The sequence below is a fragment of the Salvelinus alpinus genome, chromosome 11, assembly GCF_045679555.1.
Source record: "Salvelinus alpinus chromosome 11, SLU_Salpinus.1, whole genome shotgun sequence".
Lineage (NCBI taxonomy): Eukaryota > Metazoa > Chordata > Actinopteri > Salmoniformes > Salmonidae > Salvelinus > Salvelinus alpinus.
The window spans coordinates 74,545,609-74,572,006 of NC_092096.1; the positions used below are offsets into that span (position 1 = coordinate 74,545,609).

Here is a 26,398-nt window from a genome sequence, read left to right on the forward strand (position 1 = left end):
GATGACGACCCAGAGGATCAGGAGTGTTGGGGTGTATAATGTGTGTATATTCTCTCCCCCCCCAGTCTGAAAGATAACGACCCAGAGGATCAGGAGTGTTGGGGTGTATAATGTGTGTATATTCTCTCCCCCCAGTCTGAAAGATGACGACCCAGAGGATCAGGAGTGTTGGGGTGTATAATGTGTGTATATTCTCCCCCCCCCCAGTCTGAAAGATGACTTAGAGGATCAGGAGTGTTGGGGTGTATAATGTGTGTATATTCTCTCCCCCCAGTCTGAAAGATGACGACCCAGAGTATCAGGAGTGTTGGGGTGTATAATGTGTGTATATTCTCCCCCCCCCCAGTCTGAAAGATGACTTAGAGGATCAGGAGTGTTGGGGTGTATAATGTGTGTATATTCTCTCCCCCCAGTCTGAAAGATGACTTAGAGGATCAGGAGTGTTGGGGTGTATAATGTGTGTATATTCTCTCCCCCCCCCAGTCTGAAAGATGACTTAGAGGATCAGGAGGGTTGGGGTGTATAATGTGTGTATATTCTCTCCCCCCAGTCTGAAAGATGACTTAGAGGATCAGGAGTGTTGGGGTGTATAATGTGTGTATATTCTCTCCCCCCAGTCTGAAAGATGACGACCCAGAGGATCAGGAGGGTTGGGGTGTATAATGTGTGTATATTCTCTCCCCCCCCCCAGTCTGAAAGATGACTTAGAGGATCAGGAGTGTTGGGGTGTATAATGTGTGTATATTCTCTCCCCCCAGTCTGAAAGATGACGACCCAGAGGATCAGGAGGGTTGGGGTGTATAATGTGTGTATATTCTCCCCCCCCCCCAGTCTGAAAGATGACGACCCAGAGGATCAGGAGTGTTGGGGTGTATAATGTGTGTATATTCTCCCCCCCCCCAGTCTGAAAGATGACTTAGAGGATCAGGAGTGTTGGGGTGTATAATGTGTGTATATTCTCTCCCCCCAGTCTGAAAGATGACGACCCAGAGGATCAGGAGTGTTGGGGTGTATAATGTGTGTATATTCTCCCCCCCCCCAGTCTGAAAGATGACGACCCAGAGGATCAGGAGTGTTGGGGTGTATAATGTGTGTATATTCTCTCCCCCCAGTCTGAAAGATAACGACCCAGAGGATCAGGAGTGTTGGGGTGTATAATGTGTGTATATTCTCTCCCCCCAGTCTGAAAGATGACGACCCAGAGTATCAGGAGTGTTGGGGTGTATAATGTGTGTATATTCTCTCCCCCCAGTCTGAAAGATAACGACCCAGAGGATCAGGAGTGTTGGGGTGTATAATGTGTGTATATTCTCCCCCCCCCCCAGTCTGAAAGATGACTTAGAGGATCAGGAGTGTTGGGGTGTATAATGTGTGTATATTCTCTCCCCCCCCCAGTCTGAAAGATGACTTAGAGGATCAGGAGTGTTGGGGTGTATAATGTGTGTATATTCTCCCCCCCAGTCTGAAAGATGACTTAGAGGATCAGGAGTGTTGGGGTGTATAATGTGTGTATATTCTCTCCCCCCAGTCTGAAAGATGACGACCCAGAGGATCAGGAGGGTTGGGGTGTATAATGTGTGTATATTCTCCCCCCCCCCCAGTCTGAAAGATGACTTAGAGGATCAGGAGTGTTGGGGTGTATAATGTGTGTATATTCTCTCCCCCCCCAGTCTGAAAGATGACGACCCAGAGGATCAGGAGGGTTGGGGTGTATAATGTGTGTATATTCTCCCCCCCCCCCAGTCTGAAAGATGACTTAGAGGATCAGGAGTGTTGGGGTGTATAATGTGTGTATATTCTCCCCCCCCCCCCAGTCTGAAAGATGACTTAGAGGATCAGGAGTGTTGGGGTGTATAATGTGTGTATATTCTCTCCCCCCAGTCTGAAAGATGACGACCCAGAGTATCAGGAGTGTTGGGGTGTATAATGTGTGTATATTCTCTCCCCCCCCAGTCTGAAAGATGACTTAGAGGATCAGGAGTGTTGGGGTGTATAATGTGTGTATATTCTCCCCCCCCCCCAGTCTGAAAGATGACGACCCAGAGTATCAGGAGTGTTGGGGTGTATAATGTGTGTATATTCTCCCCCCCCCCCCAGTCTGAAAGATGACTTAGAGGATCAGGAGTGTTGGGGTGTATAATGTGTGTATATTCTCTCCCCCCCCCAGTCTGAAAGATGACGACCCAGAGTATCAGGAGTGTTGGGGTGTATAATGTGTGTATATTCTCTCCCCCCAGTCTGAAAGATGACGACCCAGAGTATCAGGAGTGTTGGGGTGTATAATGTGTGTATATTCTCCCCCCCCCCCAGTCTGAAAGATGACTTAGAGGTTCAGGAGTGTTGGGGTGTATAATGTGTGTATATTCTCCCCCCCCAGTCTGAAAGATGACTTAGAGGATCAGGAGTGTTGGGGTGTATAATGTGTGTATATTCTCCCCCCCCCCAGTCTGAAAGATGACTTAGAGGATCAGGAGTGTTGGGGTGTATAATGTGTGTATATTCTCCCCCCCCCCCAGTCTGAAAGATGACTTAGAGGATCAGGAGTGTTTGGGTGTATAATGTGTGTATATTCTCTCCCCCCAGTCTGAAAGATGACGACCCAGAGGATCAGGAGTGTTGGGGTGTATAATGTGTGTATATTCTCTCCCCCCCCCAGTCTGAAAGATGACGACCCAGAGTATCAGGAGTGTTGGGGTGTATAATGTGTGTATATTCTCCCCCCCCCCAGTCTGAAAGATGACTTAGAGGATCAGGAGTGTTGGGGTGTATAATGTGTGTATATTCTCTCCCCCCCCAGTCTGAAAGATGACGACCCAGAGTATCAGGAGTGTTGGGGTGTATAATGTGTGTATATTCTCTCCCCCCCAGTCTGAAAGATGACGACCCAGAGGATCAGGAGTGTTGGGGTGTATAATGTGTGTATATTCTCTCCCCCCAGTCTGAAAGATGACGACCCAGAGGATCAGGAGTGTTGGGGTGTATAATGTGTGTATATTCTCCCCCCCCCCCCCTAGTCTGAAAGATGACTTAGAGGATCAGGAGTGTTGGGGTGTATAATGTGTGTATATTCTCTCCCCCCAGTCTGAAAGATGACGACCCAGAGGATCAGGAGGGTTGGGGTGTATAATGTGTGTATATTCTCTCCCCCCCCAGTCTGAAAGATGACGACCCAGAGGATCAGGAGGGTTGGGGTGTATAATGTGTGTATATTCTCTCCCCCCCCCCCAGTCTGAAAGATGACGACCTAGAGGATCAGGATGAGACAGTCTGTAACCGGGAGGAAGACGGCTCCATCAACAACAACCGACGCAAGGTACGCAAAACACACCAGACACATACACAGTGAATCCCCTCCCAAAACCCTAATCTCTATCAACTCCGTTGTCACGTGTTGTGATGAATCTGAGGGTGACTCAACCTAACTCAGCCACGTAGGCACGGATGGTGCCACCCAATCAGATTGAGCAAAAACTTTTAAAATATATTTTATTTAATGCTCTCTACTTGTCAGTGTTCCAAACGGGACATTGTATTTTTATCTAAACATGCAAACACCAGAGAGAATTCAAGCAGTGAACTGGAATGACATTCACTCTCATGGGATGGGTTGCCAAAAATAACTGAAAGCCACACCCCCAATAGGCCTTCAATATGACTCCATTGAAGCATGTCACTGTGCTTCTATGGCTATATGTACCATGCCACTGCCTATTTCATTTGTTCATTTAACAAACAAGACAGCTCATCATCCAGTGCCTTTATCACAGTCAACACCTATGTTTTACCTTTTTAATTAGCTTTAAAACTGCACATTTTCCTCTGCTCTATGGCAAAATGTGTACAATGGCATATTTTCTGTAGAATTGCAGGAAGTTATTATTTTTTGTTGCCTACCCAGCATTCTGCAGGTCCGCCAACACATCACTGGCTACGCTACTGCAGTGTTTGTTTTTGCAGGATATTGGGAGCCATTCTGAGTTTCAGCAGACAGCGTAGCACTAGCCTCCTCCGTCTGAGTAGGATCATCTCACCATTCACAATGACTTTTACTACAAAACTCAAACTTTCATAAAATACATTTTTCCATGATAAATGAAGGGTTAGTCTCCAACCATGTCAATCTTTTTCATCTCATTGTATGTATTTTTGCTAATCCAACTTCCAAAATATGCTCATTGCCAACAACAGTCTATTTGGAAGACTTATAATATACCACATCCTTAAATATGATAATATCCAAGCGTAACTCTAAATTCTAGAACTAGACTGGCATCGCTGACAGACTTGACCAGGTAGGAACAAATGGGGTTCAACCCCGTCCGTTGGCCTCCGCAACTCCTCTCTCGTCTCTAACATGTAGGCTCACTTTTTGTGAACAGTCCCATCACAAGTCAGACTGTTGAATAAAAACTTACTTTGAACATACTTTACCATTTGTCTGCTGTTATTGTCCATATGTAGGAGATAATCTGAGACAACATATCCACATTGTGGTGTTCTAAACCCCACTTTCAGTACGCTGGCCTGTGTGTGTAGGGGCCTGTGTGTGTAGGGGCCTGTGTGTGTAGGGGCCTGTGTGTGTGTAGGGGCCTGTGTGTGTGTAGGGGCCTGTGTGTGTGTAGGGGCCTGTGTGTGTGTAGGGGCCTGTGTGTGTGTAGGGGCCTGTGCGTGTGTAGGGGCCTGTGTGTGTGTAGGGGCCTGTGTGTGTGTAGGGGCCTGTGTGTGTGTAGGGGCCTGTGTGTGTGTAGGGGCCTGTGTGTGTGTGTGTAGGGGCCTGTGTGTGTGTGTAGGGGCCTGTGTGTGTGTGTAGGGGCCTGTGTGTGTGTGTAGGGGCCTGTGTGTGTGTGTAGGGGCCTGTGTGTGTGTGTAGGGGCCTGTGTGTGTGTAGGGGCCTGTGTGTGTGTGTGTGTGTAGGGGCCTGTGTGTGTGTGTGTAGGGGCCTGTGTGTGTAGGGGCCTGTGTGTGTAGGGGCCTGTGTGTGTAGGGGCCTGTGTGTGTAGGGGCCTGTGTGTGTGTGTGTGTGTAGGGGCCTGTGTGTGTAGCGGCCTGTGTGTGTGTGTAGCGGTGTGTGTGTGTGTAGGGGCCTGTGTGTGTGTGTAGGGGCCTGTGTGTGTAGCGGCCTGTGTGTGTAGCGGCCTGTGTGTGTGTGTGTAGCGGCCTGTGTGTGTAGCGGCCTGTGTGTGTAGGGGCCTGTGTGTGTAGGGGCCTGTGTGTGTGTAGGGGCCTGTGTGTGTAGGGGCCTGTGTGTGTGTAGCGGCCTGTGTGTGTGTAGCGGCCTGTGTGTGTGTAGCGGCCTGTGTGTGTGTAGCGGCCTGTGTGTGTGTAGCGGCCTGTGTGTGTGTAGCGGCCTGTGTGTGTGGCGGCCTGTGTGTGTGGCGGCCTGTGTGTGTGGCGGCCTGTGTGTGTGTGTGTGTGTGGCGGCCTGTGTGTGTGTGTGTGTGTGGCGGCCTGTGTGTGTGTGTGTGGCGGCCTGTGTGTGTGTGTGTAGCGGCCTGTGTGTGTGTGTGTAGCGGCCTGTGTGTGTGTGTGTGTATCGGCCTGTGTGTGTGTGTGTAGCGGCCTGTGTGTGTGTGTGTAGCGGCCTGTGTGTGTGTGTGTAGCGGCCTGTGTGTGTGTGTGTGGCGGCCTGTGTGTGTGTGTGTAGGCGGCCTGTGTGTGTGTGTGTAGGCGGCCTGTGTGTGTGTGTGTGTAGCGGCCTGTGTGTGTGTGTGTGTAGTGGCCTGTGTGTGTAGCGGCCTGTGTGTGTGTGTGTAGCGGCCTGTGTGTGTGTAGCGGCCTGTATTTCTGGATTGTATTTTGAATTCGCACGCGACTTGCACAATATGTCAAAAGTGGCCGAGTTTAACCGAAGCACAGACCAAAAACAGACCAAGCGTCACACAAATTTTACAAGCACTTCTGGCTGATTGCTTGGGAATACATTTTGGATGACATTCTGTTGTTTACGTATTGTGAATCACGTGAAATGCGTCGGGAGATTAAAAATGCAAGTGACAAACTACCGGCGACGCAAAAAGTTGGGTACACAACTCTGTCCTGTGGTTACCCTATTCACCTCCTCCTGTCAAAAAGACAACCAGTAAAATAAGAGTACTTAACATTTCATTAGACATTCTGGCTTGTACAGAATATTGCTTATTTTTTACAGGTACTTTCAGACTGATATCCATGGAGTAGCAATGGTGACTGATGTTTAGACAATCAGTCCATCTGCCTGTTCTCATGCTCTTTTCCTTCTAACTTGAACCCAAATGATTGAATCTCATTTTTCTCCTTGCAGATTAAACCTTTGTCACTGTTGTGACTAATGCCTCATACTGACTGTTGTGACTAATGCCTCATACTGACTGTTGTAACTAATGCCTCGTATACTGACTGTTGTAACTAATGCCTCGTATACTGACTGTTGCGACTAATGCCTCATACTGACTGTTGTGACTAATGCCTCATACTGACTGTTGCGACTAATGCCTCATACTGACTGTTGCGACTAATGCCTCGTATACTGACTGTTGTATCTAATGCCTCGTATACTGACTGTTGTGACTAATGCCTCATACCGACTGTTGTATCTAATGCCTCGTATACTGACTGTTGCGACTAATGCCTCGTATACTGACTGTTGCGACTAATGCCTCATACTGACTGTTGCGACTAATGCCTCATACCGACTGTTGTATCTAATGCCTCGTATACTGACTGTTGCGACTAATGCCTCGTATACTGACTGTTGCGACTAATGCCTCATACTGACTGTTGCGACTAATGCCTCATACTGACTGTTGCGACTAATGCCTCATACTGACTGTTGCGACTAATGCCTCGTATACTGACTGTTGTGACTAATGCCTCATACCGACTGTTGTATCTAATGCCTCATACTGTGTGTCAGACGGTGAGTCCTGCAGCAGGGGAACATCCTCTACAGTATAACTACACCTTGTGGTATTCTCGGAGGACTCCGTCCCGGCCCGCCAACACACAGAGTTATGAACAGAACATCAGACAGATCGGCACGGTCGCATCGGTCAGTACACACACCACTACACACATCATACACACACACCACTACACACACCACTACACACACCACACACACACACCACTACACACATCATACACACACACACCACTACACACATCACACACACACACCACTACACACATCATACACACACACCACTACACACATCACTACACACATCACACACACACACACACCACTACACACATCATATACACACACACACACACCACTAGCACGCATCATACACACACACACCACTAGCACGCATCAGCACACACACACCACTAGCACGCATCATACACACACACACCACTAGCACGCATCATACACACACACCACTAGCACGCATCATACACACACACCACTAGCACGCATCATACACACACACCACTAGCACGCATCATACACACACACCACTAGCACGCATCATATACACACACCACTAGCACGCATCATATACACACACCACTAGCACGCATCATATACACACACCACTAGCACGCATCATATACACACACCACTAGCACGCATCATATACACACACCACTAGCACGCATCATATACACACACCACTAGCACGCATCATATACACACACCACTAGCACGCATCATATACACACACCACTAGCACGCATCATATACACACACCACTAGCACGCATCATATACACACACCACTAGCACGCATCATATACACACACCACTAGCACGCATCATATACACACACCACTAGCACGCATCATATACACACACCACTAGCACGCATCATATACACACACCACTAGCACGCATCATATACACACACCACTAGCACGCATCATATACACACACCACTAGCACGCATCATATACACACACACACCACTAGCACGCATCATATACACACACACACCACTAGCACGCATCATATACACACACACACCACTAGCACGCATCATATACACACACACACCACTAGCACGCATCATATACACACACACACACCACTAGCACGCATCATATACACACACACACACCACTAGCACGCATCATATACACACACACACACCACTAGCACGCATCATATACACACACACACACCACTAGCACGCATCATATACACACACACACACCACTAGCACGCATCATATACACACACACACACCACTAGCACGCATCATATACACACACACACACCACTAGCACGCATCATATACACACACACACACCACTAGCACGCATCATATACACACACACACACCACTAGCACGCATCATATACACACACACACACCACTAGCACGCATCATATACACACACACACACCACTAGCACGCATCATATACACACACACACACCACTAGCACGCATCATATACACACACACACACCACTAGCACGCATCATATACACACACACACACCACTAGCACGCATCATATACACACACACACACCACTAGCACGCATCATATACACACACACACCACTAGCACGCATCATATACACACACACACACCACTAGCACGCATCATATACACACACACACACCACTAGCACGCATCATATACACACACACACACCACTAGCACGCATCATATACACACACACACACCACTAGCACGCATCATATACACACACACACACCACTAGCACGCATCATATACACACACACACACCACTAGCACGCATCATATACACACACACACACCACTAGCACGCATCATATACACACACACACACCACTAGCACGCATCATATACACACACACACACCACTAGCACGCATCATATACACACACACACACCACTAGCACGCATCATGTAGTTGATGTTATAATCTTGTGATTGGTTGATGTTATAGATGTTATAATCCTGTGATTGGTTGCTAGGTGGAGCAGTTCTGGAAGTTTTACAGTCACCTGGTGCGACCAGGAGATCTGACTGGCCACTCTGACTTCCACCTGTTTAAAGAGGGAATCAAACCCATGTGGGAGGTAACATGTGGATTATATTATTATATAGGTATAATGTGGGAGGTAACATGTGGATTATATTATTATTATATAGGTTTAATGTGGGAGGTAACATGTGGATTATATTATTATTATATAGGTTTAATGTGGGAGGTAACATGTGGATTATATTATTATTATATAGGTTTAATGTGGGAGGTAACATGTGGATTATATTATTATTATATAGGTATAATGTGGGAGGTAACATGTGGATTATATTATTATTATATAGGTATAATGTGGGAGGTAACATGTGGATTATATTATTATTATATAGGTATAATGTGGGAGGTAACATGTCGATTATATTATTATATAGGTATAATGTGGGCGGTAACATGTCGATTATATAGGTATAATGTGGGAGGTAACATGTGGATTATATTATTATTATATAGGTTTAATGTGGGAGGTAACATGTGGATTATATTATTATTATATAGGTTTAATGTGGGAGGTAACATGTGGATTATATTATTATTATATAGGTATAATGTGGGAGGTAACATGTGGATTATATTATTATTATATAGGTATAATGTGGGAGGTAACATGTGGATTATATTATTATTATATAGGTATAATGTGGGAGGTAACATGTCGATTATATTATTATATAGGTATAATGTGGGCGGTAACATGTCGATTATATAGGTATAATGTGGGAGGTAACATGTCGATTATATAGGTATAATGTGGGAGGTAACATGTCGATTATATAGGTATAATGTGGGAGGTAACATGTGGATTATATTATTATATAGGTTTAATGTGGGAGGTAACATGTATATACAGCGCATCCAAAGTATTCAGACCCCTTGAGTTTGTCCACATTTTGTTATGTTACAGCCTTATTCTATAATGGATTCAATGTATATATATTTTTTTTCAATCTACACACAAACCCCATAATGACAAAGCGAAAACAGGTTTTTAACAGACCCTTTGCTATGAGACTCTAAATTGAACTCAGGTGTATCTTGTTTCCATTGATCATCCTTGATGTTTCTACAACTTGATTGGAGTCCACCTGTGGTAAATTCAATTGATTGGACATGATTTGGAAAGGCACACACCTGTATATATCAGGTCCCACAGTTGAACGTGCATGTCAGAGCAAAAAACAGGCAATGAGGGATTGTCCGTAGAGCTCAGAGACATGATTGTGTCAAGGCACAGATCTGGGGAAGGGTACCAAAACATTTCTGCAGCATTGAAGGTCCCCAAGAACACAGTGGCCTCCATCCTTCTTAAATGGAAGAAGTTTGGAACCACCAAGACTCTTCCTACAGTTGGCCGACCGACCAAACTGAGCAATTGGGGGAGAAAGGCCTTGGTCACGATGGTCACTGACAGAGCTTCAGAGTTCCTCTGTGGAGATGTGAGAACCTTCCAGAAGGACAACCATCTCTGCAGCACTCCACCAATCAGGCCTTTATAGTAGTGACCAGACAGAAGCCACTCCTCAGTAAAAGGCACATGACAGCCCGCTTGGAGTTTGCCAGAAAAGCACCTAAAGGACACGGACCATGAGAAACAAGATTCTCTGGTCTGATGAAACCAAGCTTGAACTCTTTGGCCTGAATACCCTAAGCACACAGCCAAGAAAATGCAGGAGTGGCTTTGGGACAAGTCTCTGAATGCTCTCTAGTGGCCCAGCCAGAGCCCGGACTTGAACCCGATCGAACATCTCTGGCGAGACCTGAAAATAGCTGTGCAGCGACGCTCCCCATCCAACCTGACAGAGCTTGAGAGGATCTGCAGAGAAGAATGGGAGAAACTCCCCAAATACAGGTGCGCTTGTAGCGTTGTACCAAAGACTCCAGGCTGTAATCGCTGCCAAAGGTGCTTCAAAGTACTGAGTAAAGGGTCTGAATACTTATGTCAATGTGATATTTCAGTTTTATTTTTAATAAATTAGGAGAAATGTCTAAACCTGTTTTTGTATTGTGTGTAGATTGAGGGGGGAAACAATTTAATCCATTTTAGAATAAAGCTGTAACCTACACACTACCCCATAATGACAAAGGGTTAGGGCAAAAACAGGTTAGGGTTAGGGAAAAAACAGTTTTTTAGACATTTTTGCAATGATTTAAAAAATAAACAAAAATGTAACATTTACATAAGTATTCAGACCCTTTACTCAGTACTTTGAAGAACCAGCGATTACAAACTTGAATCTTCATGGGTATGATCAGTGGTTTAAACTACCCCAAACAACTACTTAAGTACAGATACCTTAAAGTACTACTTATCAGACTACAAACCATTACAGACAACAAGGGAAGCACAGCCGAGAGCTGCCCAGTGACACGAGCCTACCAAGCGAGCTAAACTACTTTTATGCTCGCTTCGAGGCAAATAACACTGAAACATGCATGAGAGCACTAGCTTATTCCAGAAGACTGTGTGATCACGCTCTCCACAGCCGATGTAAGACCTAAATAGGTCGTCATTCACAATGCCGCAGGGCCCGACAGATTACCAGGACGTGTACTGCGATGCGAGCATGTGCTGACCAACTGGCAAGTGTCTTCACTGACATTTTCAACCTCTCCCTGTCAGTCTGTAATACCAATATATGTTTTAAGCAGACCACCATAGTCCCTGTGACCAAGAACACTAAGGCAACCTGCCTAAATGACTACAGACCCGTAACACTCGCGTCCGTAGCCATGAAGTGCTTTGAAAGGCTGGTCATGGCTCACATCAACACCATTATCCCAGAAACCCTAGACCCACTCCAATTTGCATACTGCCCAAACAGATCCACAGATGATGCAATCTCTATTGCACTCCACACTGCCCTTTCCCACCTAGATATGTGAGAATGTTATTTATTGACTACAGCTCAGCGTTCAACACCATAGTGCCCACAAAGCTCATCACTAAGCTAAGGACCCTGGGACTAAACACCTCCCTCTGCAGCTGGATCCTGGACTTCCTGATGGGCCGCCCCCAGGTGGAAAGGGTAGGTAACAAAACATCCACCACGCTGATCCTCAACATGGGGGCCCCTCAGGGGTGCGTGCTCAGTCCCCTCCTGTACTCCCTGTTCACTCATGACTACATGGCCAGGCACGACTCCAACACCATTAAGTTTGCCGATGACACAACAGTGGTTGGCCTGATCACCGACAACGATGAAACAGCCTATAGGGAGAAGGTCAGAGACCTGGCCGTGTGGTGCCAGGACAACAACCTCTCCTTCAATGTGATCAAGACAAAGGATGTTTCTGGACTACAGGAAAAGGAGGACTGAGCACGCCCCCGTTCTCATCGACGGGGCTGTAGTGGAGCAGGTTGAGAGCTTCAAGTTCCATGGTGTCCACATCACCAACAAACTAACATGGTCCAAGCACACCAAGACAGTACTGAAGAGGGCATGACAAAACCTATTCCCCCTCAGGAGACTGAAAAGGTTTGGCATGGGTCCTCAGATCCTCAAAAGTTTCTACAGCTGCACAATCGAGAGCATCCTGACTGGTTGCATCACTGCCTGGTATGGCAACTGCTCGGCCTCCGACCACAAGGCACTACAGAGGGTAGTGCGAACGGCCCAGTACATCACTGGGGCCAAGCTTCCTGCCATCCAGGACCTCCATACCAGGCGGTGTCAGAGGAAGGGCCTAAAAATTGTCAGCCACCCTAGTCATAAACTGTTCTCGCTGCTACCGCACGGCAAACGATACCGGAGCACCAAGTCTAGGTCCAAGAGGCTTCTAAACAGCTTCTACCCCCGTGACATAAGACTCCTGAACACCTAATGAGTAATGAGATGGCTACCCAGACTACCCCCCCCCCCCTATTTTACACCGCTGCTTCTCTCTTGTTATCTATGCATAGTCACTTTAATAACTCTACCTACATGTACATATTACCTCAACTAACCGGTGCCCCCGCACATTGACTCTGTACCGGTACCCCCTGTATAGTCTCGCTATTGTTATATTATCATATTACTTTTTTGAAACTGCATTGTTGGTTAGGGGCTCGTAAGTCAGCATTTCACTGTGAGGTCTACTACACCTGTTGTATTCAGCATTTCACTGTAAGGTCTACTACACCTGTTGTATTCAGCATGTCACTGTAAGGTCTACTACACCTGTTGTATTCAGCATTTCACTGTAAGGTCTACTACACCTGTTGTATTCAGCATGTCACTGTAAGGTCTACTACACCTGTTGTATTCAGCATGTCACTGTAAGGTCTACTACACCTGTTGTATTCAGCATTTCACTGTAAGGTCTACTACACCTGTTGTATTCAGCATGTCACTGTAAGGTCTACTACACCTGTTGTATTCAGCATGTCACTGTAAGGTCTACTACACCTGTTGTATTCAGCATTTCACTGTAAGGTCTACTACACCTGTTGTATTCAGCATTTCACTGTAAGGTCTACTACACCTGTTGTATTCAGCATGTCACTGTAAGGTCTACTACACCTGTTGTATTCAGCATGTCACTGTAAGGTCTACTACACCTGTTGTATTCAGCATGTCACTGTAAGGTCTACTACACCTGTTGTATTCAGCATGTCACTGTAAGGTCTACCTACACCTGTTGTATTCAGCGCATGTGACTAATAAAATTACATTTACTTTACTGTTTATATTTTTGAAAATGTTTACTCCACTACATTCCTAAAGACAATGTACCTTTTACTCCATACATGGATGCACCTGAGCTCAATTTCGAGTGTCATAGCTATTGTGTGTAGATTGAGGATTTTTTATTTAATCAATTTTTGAATAAGGCTGTAACATAACAATGTGGAGAAGGGGTCTGAATACTTTCCAAAGGCGCTGTGTAAACTAAACCAGTAGAGATATAGGATGGATTGTAATTACTGTTCTACAACACTCTCTAGACAAATGGCTCCTATTCAATCTTTATCATTGTTGTCCTCAGAGACAGGCCCCCTTCCCCTCTGCCCAAAGACAATGCACATAGACCATTCCATCCAACCCATAAAACAATAATTACTACTTATAAACATATTAAACTGGCTCAAGTCAGTCTCCAACAGTATTCACTGTGTGTGATGTATGTAAGATGGTCAAGTCAGTCTCCAACAGTATTCACTGTGTGATGTATGTAAGATGGTCAAGTCAGTCTCCAGCAGTATTCACTGTGTGTGGTGTATGTAAGATGGTCAAGTCAGTCCATCAGCACGATCGCATCCCTTCCACTAAAACCATACCTCTTGGTATGTACAGTTTAAGTCAGAAGTTTACATACACTTAGGTTGGAGTCATTAAAACTCATTTTTCAACCACTCCACAAATTTCTTGATAACAAACTATAGTTTTGTCAAGTCGGTTAGAACATCTACTTTGTGCATGACACAAGTAATTTTTCCAACAATTGTTTACTGACAGATTATTTCACTTATAATTCACTGTATCACAATTCCAGTGGGTCGGAAGTTTACATACACTAAGTTGACTGTGCCTTTAAACCGCTTGGAAAATTCCAGAAAATTGTGTCATGGCTTTAGAAGCTTCTGATAGGCTAATTGACATCATTTGAGTCAATTGAATATGTATGAACTTTCCAATTTGTAAGTCGCTCTGGATAAGAGCGTCTGCTAAATGACTTAAAATGTAAATGTAATTGGAGGTGTACCTGTGGATTTATTTCAAGACCTACCTTCAAACTAAGTGCCTCTTTGCTTGACATCGTGGGAAAATCAAAAGAAATCAGCCAAGACCTCAGAAAAAATATTGTAGACCTCCCCAAGTCTGGTTCATCCTTGGGAGCAATTTCCAAACAACTGAAGGTACCACGTTCATCTGTACAAACAATAGTATGCAAGTATAAACACCATGGGACCACGCAGCCATCATACCGCTCAGGAAGGAGACGCGTTCTGTCTCCTAGAGATGAATGTGCGAAAAGTGCAAGGAAACAGGTACAAAAGTATCTATATCCACAGTAAAATGAGTCCTATATCGACATAACCTGAAAGGCCGCTCAGAAAGGAAGAAGCCACTGCTCCAAAACCACCATAAGAAAGCCTGACTGCGGTTTGCAACTGCACATGGGGACAAAGATCGTACTTTTTGGAGAAATGTCCTCTGGTCTGATGAAACAAAAATAGAACTGTTTGGCCATAATGACCATCGTTACGTTTGGAGGAAAAAGGGGGAGGCTTACAAGCCGAAGAACATCATCCCAACAGTGAAGCACGGTGGTGGCAGCATCATGTTGTGGGGGTGCTTTGCTGCAGGAGGGACTGGTGCACTTATAAATAGATGGCATCATGAGGAAGGAAAATTATGTTTATAAATGGAAGCAACATCTCAAGACATCAGTCAGGAAGTTAAAGCTTGGTCGCAAATGGGTCTTCCAAATGGACAATGACCACAAGCATACTTCCAAAGTTGTGGCAAAATGGCTTAAGGACAACAAAGTCAAGGTATTGGAGTGGCCATCACAAAGCCCTGACCTCAATCCCATAGAAAATGTGTGGGCAGAACTGAAAAAGTGTGTGCAAGCAAGAAGGCCTACAAACCTGACTCAGTTACACCAGCTCTGTCAGGAGGAATGGGACAAAATTCACCCAACTTATTGTGGGAAGCTTGTGGAAGGCTACCTGAAACGTTTGACCCAAGTTAAACAATTTAAAGGCAATGCTACCAAATACTAATTGAGTGTATGTAAACTTCTGACCCACTGAGAATGTGATGAAAGAAATAAAATCTGAAATAAATCATTCTCTCTACTATTATTCTGACATTTCACGTTCTTAAAATAAAGTGGTGATCCTAACTGACCTAAGACAGGGAATTTTTACTAAGATTAAATGTCAGGAATTGTGAAAAACTGAGTTTAAATGTATTTGGCTATGGTGTATGTAAACTTCCGACTTCAACTATCTTGTGTGTAACCCTCCAGGATGAAGCTAATAAGAACGGTGGGAAGTGGATCATCAGGCTGCGGAAAGGTCTGTAGTTTTTACTACTATTATTATTATTATTATTATTATTATTTGGCCGAGGCTGCGCAACCTGTTCGCTTTTTTTTCCCTCTAAACCTCCTTTTTAAAATGTTGACTTTGGGCAAAAACGCCAAAATAACAGCTTAACTGATCAGTGCTCCATATAGAGAATGATAGAAGCTTCTTGTGGCCACAGGTTGTTTTAGCAGCGCCATTGATGGCTTCCACCGTGCTTCTGCCATTTTAAAGTAGTCAACTGGGTTGGGATTCCTATGGGTTGTAGCATCAATGGAGCTGCCCAAGATGTCAGACGCCATGATGTCACAGATATAAAGATGAGTCCTCTATCTATCTATGATCTACCATCATACCAGGTCGTTTAATACTGAAACAAATTAAATGATTGATGAATAAAATATTTAGCTACCGAAGTGCCATTTCTTACCGATCTCTACAGCTTCCATCCAAAAACAAATCCTTTGAAATGACATCAACACATACTGGAGGAGTTACTGGCTAGCTACAGTGGCTAGCTTAGCTAACGAACTAGCTACATCACATCAACACATACTGGAGGAGTTACTGGCTAGCTACAGTGGCTAGCTTAGCTAACGAACTAGCTACATCACATCAACACATACTGGAGGAGTTACTGGCTAGCTACAGTGGCTAGCTTAGCTAACGAACTAGCTACATCACATCAACACATACTGGAGGAGTTACTGGCTAGCTACAGTGGCTAGCTTAGCTAATGAACTAGCTACGTCACATCAACACATACTGGAGGAGTTACTGGCTAGCTACAGTGGCTAACTTAGCTAACAAACTAGCTACATCACATCAACACATACTGGAGGAGTTACTGGCTAGCTACAGTGGCTAACTTAGCTAACGAACTAGCTACATCACATCAACACATACTGGAGGAGTTACTGGCTAGCTACAGTGGCTAGCTTAGCTAACGAACTAGCTACATCACATCAACACATACTGGAGGAGTTACTGGCTAGCTACAGTGGCTAGCTTAGCTAACGAACTAGCTACATCACATCAACACATACTGGAGGAGTTACTGGCTAGCTTAGCTAACGAACTAGCTACATCACATCAACACATACTGGAGGAGTTACTGGCTAGCTACAGTGGCTAGCTTAGCTAAGGAACTAGCTACATCACATCAACACATACTGGAGGAGTTACTGGCTAGCTACAGTGGCTAACTTAGCTAACGAACTAGCTACGTCACATCAACACATACTGGAGGAGTTACTGGCTAGCTACAGTGGCTAACTTAGCTAACGAACTAGCTACATCACATCAACACATACTGGAGGAGTTACTGGCTAGCTACAGTGGCCAGTCGTGGCGCGTGACCAGAATGACACATCAATGAACCACCAAAGGAACCACTCCCCATTTCTATAAAAAGAATTAGAAAGAGGCGGAGTTGGACCGTTTTTCGTGCCCAAAGTCTATCTTTAACATTCTAAACATCCCTTTAATGTTCAAAATGTCATTTTTAACGTTATAAATGTCACCTTTATTTAACTTGGCAAGTTAAGAACAAATTCTTATTTACAATGACTGCCTACACCGGCCAAACCAGGACGACGCTGGGCCAATTGTGCGCCGCCCTATGGGACTCCCAATCACGGCCGGTTGTGATACACCCTGGATTCGAACCAGGTTGTCTGTAGTGAATCCTCTAGCACTGAGATGTAGTGACTTAGACCGTTGCGCCACTCGGGAGACCAAAAATCCTTTTACCATTCTTAAACATCCTATTTGTGTTCTGTGCTCTTCTTTAAACCTGCATTTTAATATTGTTCTTATTGTATTGTTGTTGTTGACAGGTCTGGCCAGCAGGTAGAACATTATTCTGGCCATGTTGTTAATATTGTTGTTGTTGACAGGTCTGGCCAGCAGGTAGAACATTATTCTGGCCATGTTGTTAATATTGTTGTTGTTGACAGGTCTGGCCAGCAGGTAGAACATTATTCTGGCCATGTTGTTAATATTGTTGTTGTTGACAGGTCTGGCCAGCAGGTTCTGGGAGAACATTATTCTGGCCATGTTGGGAGAACAGTTCATGGTGGGAGAGGAGATCTGTGGAGTGGTGGTCTCTATACGCTTCCAGGTACACACACACACACACACACACACAGGCTGAATCTCTTGGGCTCTAAGCCCTTTATCGATTGGCCGCTTGCTGATAGTGATCACAAAGTTTTTTTGGGGCCAAAATGAGCATTGAGATGATGCCCACTTGTCATTATAAAAAAAAAAATGTAATTCATTTGCGAGCATTATCTCCCACGACTTGTCTTGTAACATGACTCTCTATGAAACACGGGCACTTGGGACCTGGGGCAAAGACAGAGGCATAGGCTACTCTGATAGGCAGTGAGCAAGTTGTACAAAATATGTGCAAGTACACTACCAGTCAAAAGTTTGGACACACCTACTCATTCCAGGGTTTTTCTTTATTTTTACTATTGTCTACATTGTAGAATAATAGTGAAGACATCAACGCTATGAAATAACACATATGGAATCATGTAGTAACCAAAAAAGTGTTAAACAAAGCAAAATATATTTGAGATTCTTCAAAGTAGACACCATTTGCCTTGATGACAGCTTTGCACACTCTTGAAATTCTCTCAACTAGCTTCATGAGGTAGTCACCTGGAATGCTTTTCAATTAACAGGTATGTCTTGTTACTTTGTGGAATTTCTTTCCTTGATGTGTTTGAGCCAATCAGTTGTGTTGTGACAGAACATAGCCTTATTTGGTAAAAGACCAAGTCCATATTATGGCAAGAACAGCTCAAATAAGCAAAGAGAAACGACAGTCCATCATTACTTTAAGACATGAAGGTCAGTCAATCCGGGAAATTTCAAGAACTTTGACAGTTTCTTCAAGTGCAGTCGCAAAAAACATCAAGCGCTATGATGAAACTGGCTCTCATGAAGACCGCCACAGGAAAGGAAGACTCAGAGTTACCTCTGCTGCAGAGGATAAGTTCAGTAGAGTTACCAGCCTCAGAAATTGCAGTCCAAATAAATGCTTCACAGAGTTAAAGTAACGGACACATCTCAACATCAACTGTTCAGAGGAGACTGTGTGAATCAGGCCTTCGTGGTCGAATTGCTGCAAAGAAGAGACTTGCTTGGGTCAAGAAACACGAGCAATAGACATTAGATGGTGGAAACCTGTCCTTTGATCTGATGAGTCCAAATTTGAGAGTTTTGGTTCCAACCGCCATGTCTTTGTGAGACGCAGAGTAGGTGAACGGATGATCTCCGCATGTGTGGTTCCCACCGTGAAGCTTGGTGGTGTGGGGGTGCTTTGCTGGTGACACTGTCTGTGATTGATTTAGAATTCAGGGCACATTTAACCAGCATGGCTACCACAGCATTCTGCAGCGATACGCCATCTGGTTTGGGCTTAGTCCCACTCATTTGTTTTTCAACAGGACAATGACCCAAAACACACCTCCATGCTGTATAAGGGCTATTTGACCAAGGAGAGTGATGGATTGCTAATGTAATGGGAATATGAAGAGGCTGGCTCAGGCTTACAGCTAGCTAGCAAGCTAATGTAATGGTAATATGAAGTGGCTGGCTCAGGCTTACAGCTAGCTAGCAAGCTAATGTAATGGGAATATGAAGTGGCTGGCTCAGGCTTACAGCTAGCTAGCAAGCTAATGTAATGGACACGTTTTCGTGTACATTAATCAGAAATACAGCTCATTCAAGCACTAAACTCCTTAGCTAGATGAAAAATTGGGTGACTAAGACCTCGGCAACTTGTTTTCTGTTGACTTATTTTACTATTTTTGAGGGCAAAGTAGATGTGACTAATTGAGGTGCTGAAATTGTTTGAACTTGCTGCCAAGGGTACGAAGTTGGCAAAGGATTCCCACTCGATGAAGAGGCTTCCAAAGGTTGCAGTGGAGCCCTCGATGACTAGCATTTGAGATTGACTGAACGCGCATATCGAGTGTTCAAAGTGTTCGGTTTGAGATTCAGCCTCACTCGTGTGTGTGTGTGTGTGTGTGTGTGTGTGTGTGTGTGTGTGTCTAGGAAGACATCCTGTCTATATGGAATAAGACGGCCAGCGATCAGGTGACGACGTCTCGAATCCGAGACACTCTTCGACGCGTCCTGAACCTCCCTCCCAACACCATCATGGAGTACAAGACACACAACGACAGCCTCAAGTACGATTCACACACACACACTCCCACCTAACACCATCGTGGACACACAACGACAGCCTCAAGTACGATTCTCACACACACACACACACACTCCCACCTAACACCATCGTGGACACACAACGACAGCCTCAAGTACGATTCACACACACACTCCCACCTAACACCATCGTGGACACACAACGACAGCCTCAAGTACGATTCACACACACACACTCCCACCTAACACCATCATGGACACACAACGACAGCCTCAAGTACGATACTCCCACCTAACACCATCGTGGACACACAACGACAGCCTCAAGTACGATTCACACACACACACACACACACACTCCCACCATCGTGTACACACGACCACTCACTGTGTTGTCTCTATAGATAATTCAGACTTCTTTTTTATTGATCTGTGTTTTCTTTTTAGGGATAATTCCAGCTTCCGCAACACAAAGATCACCCTGTGAAGAGAGACGGAGGAGGAAGAGAGGCAAACCACCTGGCCATTTCTCCTGAAGTTATAACTGTTTCCTCATGGACGATAACATGACTCTGTCGCACTCTTTCTGTCTCCTCTCTCCCGACATCTCTCTCTCTTCCCCCCACCCCCCTGGCATCTCTCTCTCTTCCCCCCCACTCCCCCGGACTCTTTCTCTCTCTCCAGGGTTTACAATACTTGAATTGGCTTCTGAAATGGAACACCTTGAAAATCTGACATTTTCTCAAGTTGGTACTTGAATTAAAATGAAAGGAGAACAGAAAATGATCAAATATGTTTATGAAAAATGTATTGGTCTTGTATTCTACCCAGTTTTATTTCCTCACGTTCTGGTTGCCAGGTGTGATCACTCATTCCACCCACTCAGCCAGGCAGGTCCAAAACTGACTGATTAGGTGCCGCCAAACGTCACATCGATAGCTAAAAGGCAGGGCATGTAGATTTAAGCCTACCTGTTGTGAGTATGGAACATTTCTGGGATCTTTTATTTCAGCTCATGAAACATTCACATGGGTGAATTGACCCTGAAGAGCGACATGAAGCGGGAGAGACAACTCTGCATCCTGTGCCGGTGCCAGTTCTACATTGTGACGTTTTCTCTGCAATGAGAGAACTTGAGATATTCAATTTGATCAAGCGGTAGCCAGGCTCCTGGCGTTCTGTTGGCTGCTCACAGCCCACCCAGCGACTCTAAACCTGCCAGTCGGAAGCGTGATGCTTTTCCGTAGAATTCGTAAGATTCCCAAATGTGCAATAAAAATACAATAGTCATTAATACTCAAATGACATCATCAGTACTGACTTACGATTCATGTATATAATAAAGCAACGTATTAACTTGTAAGGTAGTGATGAATAATATACAGTAATATACTGTTTTTTCCCATCAAGGTTGCGGCGATATACTGTCATCTGGTGGCAACTAGAAACAATCACATTTTATTGGTCACATACACATGGTTAATATTACAAATTGATGGTCCTTGAAAATAAATATTAGTGCTTGAAAAAGTACTTAAGTCCTTGAATTTGACTTGCCACTGTCTGTATGAACCCTGTTTCTCTTGCCACTGTCTGTATGAACCCTGTTTCTCTTGCCACTGTCTGTATGAACCCTGTTTCTCTTGCCACTGTCTGTATGAACCCTGTTTCTCATGCCACTGTCTGTATGAACCCTGTTTCTCATGCCACTGTCTGTATGAACCCTGTTTCTCTTGCCACTGTCTGTATGAACCCTGTTTCTCTTGCCACTGTCTGTATGAACCCTGTTTCTCTTGCCACTGTCTGTATGAACCCTGTTTCTCTTGCCACTGTCTGTATGAACCCTGTTTCTCTTGCCACTGTCTGTATGAACCCTGTTTCTCTTGCCACTGTCTGTATGAACCCTGTTTCTCTTGCCACTGTCTGTATGAACCCTGTTTCTCTTGCCTCTGTCTGTATGAACCCTGTTTCTCTTGCCTCTGTCTGTATGAACCCTGTTTCTCTTGCCACTGTCTGTATGAACCCTGTTTCTCTTGCCACTGTCTGTATGAACCCTGTTTCTCTTGCCACTGTATGAACCCTGTTTCTCTTGCCTCTTGCATTTCTGAGAGTGTTTCACTGCGGAGATGGAGTAGTGCGTTGCTATGGAAACTAGTGTGATACTATGGAGACGAGAGAGTCCTCTTTTTGCAACTTGTCCCCGAGTTGCACAACAGGCCAGTGGGACCAACTCTGTGTGTGTGATGGTGTTAATGTTCCCATGACTACAGAAATAAATGTGTTTTTAGTATCCTGTCTGACTACTTCATAATTACATTAACTCTAATCTTGATAAAACATGTTGAATACCCGTGACCTGTGGGAATGCTTACTGAATTATCATAATAAATTTACGTGATAAACTCTGAGCAGTTGTTTTTCGCTCTTTACAAGACCCGGAAAGATAGAAAGTGACGACATTACAGCCCTTGTCTTTTTGGAAATTGAACTCCTCCTACTGCTGGCAGTATTATTAGAACCCCCCCCCCCCCCCCCCACACGTCTGTGAGAACCATTAGCACAGGCAAGTCTGTTTAGGCATAGCCAACAGGGTATGGACCTTAGCCAGCAGGGCATGGACCTTAGCCAACAGGGAATGGACCTTAGCCAGCAGGGCATGGACCTTAGCCAACAGGGTATGGACCTTAGCCAGCAGGGCATGGACCTTAGCCAGCAGGGTATGGACCTTAGCCAGCAGGGCATGGACCTTAGCCAGCAGGGCATGGACCTTAGCCAACAGGGCATGGACCTTAGCCAGCAGGGCATGGACCTTAGCCAGCAGGGAATGGACCTTAGCCAACAGGGAATGGACCTTAGCCAGCAGGGAATGGACCTTAGCCAGCAGGGAATGGACCTTAGCCAGCAGGGTATGGACCTTAGCCAGCAGGGCATGGACATTAGCCAGCAGGGCAAAGACATTAGCCAACAGGGCATGGACATTAGCCAACAGGGCATGGACATTAGCCAACAGGGCATGGACATTAGCCAACAGGGTATGGACCTTAGCCAACAGGGTATGGACCTTAGCCAGCAGGGCATGGAACTGTTCCAAGGAGACTGCGTGAATCAGGCCTTCACGGTTGAATTTCTGCAAAGAAACCACTGCTAATGGACACCTATAAGAAGAAGAGACTTGTTTGGGCCAAGAAACACGAGCAATGGACATTAGACTGGTGGAAATCTGTCCTTTGCTCTGATGAATCCAAATTTGAGATGTCTTTGTGAGACTCGGAGTAGTTTAATAGATGATCTCTGCATGTGTGGTTCCCATCGTGAAGCATGGAGGAGGAGGTGTGGGGGTGCTTTGCTGGTGACACTGTCAGTGATTTATTTAGAATTCAAGGCACGCTTAACCAGCATGGCTACCACAGCATTCTGCAGAGAATGCCATCCCATCTGGTTTGGGCTTAGTGGGACTATCATTTGTTTTTCAACAGGACAATAGCACAACACACCTCCAGACTGTGTAAGGGCTATTTGACCAAGAAGGAGAGCGATGCAGTGCTGCATCAGATGACCTGGCCTCCACAATCACCCAACCTCAACCCAATTGAGATGGTTTGAGATGAGTTGGACCGTAGAGTGAAGGAAAAGCAGCCAACAAGTGCTCAGCATATGTGGGATCTCCTTCAAGACTGTTGGAAAAGCATTCCAGGTGAAACTGGTTGAGAGAATGCCAAGGGTGTGCAAATCTGTCATCAAGGCAAAGGGTGGCTACTTTGAAGAATCTTAAATATAAAATATATTTTGATTTGTTTAACACTTTTTAGGTTACTAAATGATTACATATGTATTATTTCACTAATATTCTACAATGTAGAAAATAGTAAAAAAATAAATAAAATAAACTTGACTGAGTAGGTGTGTCCAAACTTTTGACTGGTACTGTATATATATATATTTTACACATATTTAACCCCTTTTTAGGGTCGTCACAAAACTTCAGACTTCCATTTGTTTTTTTAAACCGAAACCGGTTACATTAAGAGGAGTCCTGTGACACTTTTAGGGGCGAACACCATCATGTTTGTGAGAGTCTCTCCTTTCTATAAAGTGGTCATAATAGTTGGTAAGTCAAACCGTTCAGACGCTACAGATGTTTACGTGCTTCACAGTTCAGGGGCAGCGCTCTCTGGTTCTCCTCCTCACCCCTCCGATGCGGAAGTGCAACACTGGCAGATGTGGAGTCAAATCAAGTCAAATGCTATTGGTCACATACACGTGTTCAGCAGATGTTATTGGTCACATACACGTGTTCAGCTGATTTATTGGTCACATACACGTGTTCAGCAGATGTTATTGGTCGCATACACGTGTTCAGCAGATGTTATTGGTCACATACACGTGTTCAGCAGATTTATTGCAGGTGTAGCGAAATGCTTGTATTGAGATGCATCCAATGCAAAAAAAAACATCTCTGGCTGATATAAACTGGTATTTCTAGCTGATATAAACTGGTATCTCTGGCTGATATAAACTGGTATCTCTGGCTGATATAAACTGGTATCTCTGGCTGATATAAACTGGTATCTCTAGCTGATATAAACTGGTATTTCTAGCTGATATAAACTGGTATCTCTGGCTGATATAAACTGGTATCTCTGGCTGATATAAACTGGTATCTCTGGCTGATATAAACTGGTATCTCTAGCTGATATAAACTGGTATCTCTAGCTGATATAAACTGGTATCTCTAGCTGATATAAACTGGTATTTCTAGCTGATATAAACTGGTATCTCTGGCTGATATAAACTGGTATCTCTAGCTGACATAAACTGGTATCTCTAGCTGATATAAACTGGTATTTCTAGCTGATATAAACTGGTATCTCTGGCTGATATAAACTGGTATCTCTAGCTGACATAAACTGGTATCTCTGGCTGATATAAACTGGTATCTCTAGCTGAAATAAACTGGTATCTCTGGCTGATATAAACTGGTATCTCTTGCTGATATAAACTGGTATCTCTGGCTGATATAAACTGGTATCTCTGGCTGATATAAACTGGTATCTCTGGCTGATATAAACTGGTATCTCTTGCTGATATAAACTGGGATCTCTGGCTGATATAAACTGGTATTTCTAGCTGATATAAACTGGTATTTCTAGCTGACATAAACTGGTATCTCTGGCTGATATAAACTGGTATCTCTGGCTGATATAAACTGGTATCTCTAGCTGATATAAACTGGTATTTCTAGCTGATATAAACTGGTATTTCTAGCTGATATAAACTGGTATTTCTAGCTGATATAAACTGGTATTTCTAGCTGATATAAACTGGTATCTCTAGCTGATATAAACTGGTATTTCTAGCTGATATAAACTGGTATTTCTAGCTGATATAAACTGGTATTTCTAGCTTAAACTGACAGACTTTGATGTTTGTTGTTATGCAACTAAAAAGGCGCTGCATGGTCAATCTGACTTTACGGTGATTTGGCCTCTGCAGAAGTCAGGGCGTTCATACTTCTTGCGCTTCGCGGAGCAGAGAACAGCTGTTGTGAAGAAAGTTCAAACCTCAAGGAAGTGAGTTTGTATTCATACAGAACCAATCGCCCCCACGTACTGTCAACCAATCATGTCCATGTGGAGCTATACGGAGCCCTCCACATTGTTACAATGTGGGACAGTTTGTTATGGTTAGGGACAGTGTGTTATGGTTAGGGACAGTGTGTTATGGTTGGGGACAGTGTGTTATGGTTAGGGACAGTGTGTTAGGGACAGTGTGTTATGGTTGGGGACAGTGTGTTATGGTTGGGGACAGTGTGTTATGGTTGGGGACAGTGTGTTATGGTTAGGGACAGTGTGTTATGGTTGGGGACAGTGTGTTATGGTTGGGGACAGTGTGTTATGGTTAGGGACAGTGTGTTATGGTTAGGGACAGTGTGTTATGGTTGGGGACAGTGTGTTATGGTTGGGGACAGTGTGTTATGGTTGGGGACAGTGTGTTATGGTTGGGGACAGTGTGTTATGGTTGGGGACAGTGTGTTATGGTTGGGGACAGTGTGTTATGGTTAGGGACAGTGTGTTATGGTTAGGGACAGTGTGTTATGGTTAGGGACAGTGTGTTATGGTTAGGGACAGTGTGTTATGGTTGGGGACAGTGTGTTATGGTTGGGGACAGTGTGTTATGGTTGGGGACAGTGTGTTATGGTTAGGGACAGTGTGTTATGGTTAGGGACAGTGTGTTAT

The 26,398-nt window shown here is 44.6% G+C and overlaps 1 protein-coding gene and 1 long non-coding RNA gene across 2 annotated transcripts in view; one reads left to right on the forward strand and one right to left on the reverse strand.

The window, feature by feature from the left end:
- The window catches only part of LOC139534796 (eukaryotic translation initiation factor 4E type 2-like), a 32,161-nt gene extending 9,709 nt beyond the window's left edge, over positions 1 to 22,452 (forward strand). Inside the window, exons 2-8 of the mRNA XM_071334254.1 lie at positions 3,229 to 3,313; positions 6,893 to 7,027; positions 8,892 to 8,996; positions 15,920 to 15,968; positions 17,996 to 18,099; positions 20,049 to 20,185; positions 20,610 to 22,452. Coding sequence (XP_071190355.1) covers positions 3,229 to 3,313; positions 6,893 to 7,027; positions 8,892 to 8,996; positions 15,920 to 15,968; positions 17,996 to 18,099; positions 20,049 to 20,185; positions 20,610 to 20,649 — 655 coding nt within the window. The 3' untranslated portion in view covers positions 20,650 to 22,452. The remainder of the gene's footprint in view (positions 1 to 3,228; positions 3,314 to 6,892; positions 7,028 to 8,891; positions 8,997 to 15,919; positions 15,969 to 17,995; positions 18,100 to 20,048; positions 20,186 to 20,609) is intronic.
- LOC139534798 (uncharacterized) lies at positions 21,989 to 22,564 on the reverse strand. Its single transcript, XR_011667010.1, has 2 exons — positions 22,256 to 22,564; positions 21,989 to 22,222 (listed from the first exon to the last, which is right to left on the reverse strand). It is a non-coding gene; the product is annotated as an uncharacterized lncRNA (long non-coding RNA).
- Positions 22,565 to 26,398: the final 3,834 nt, after the last annotated feature.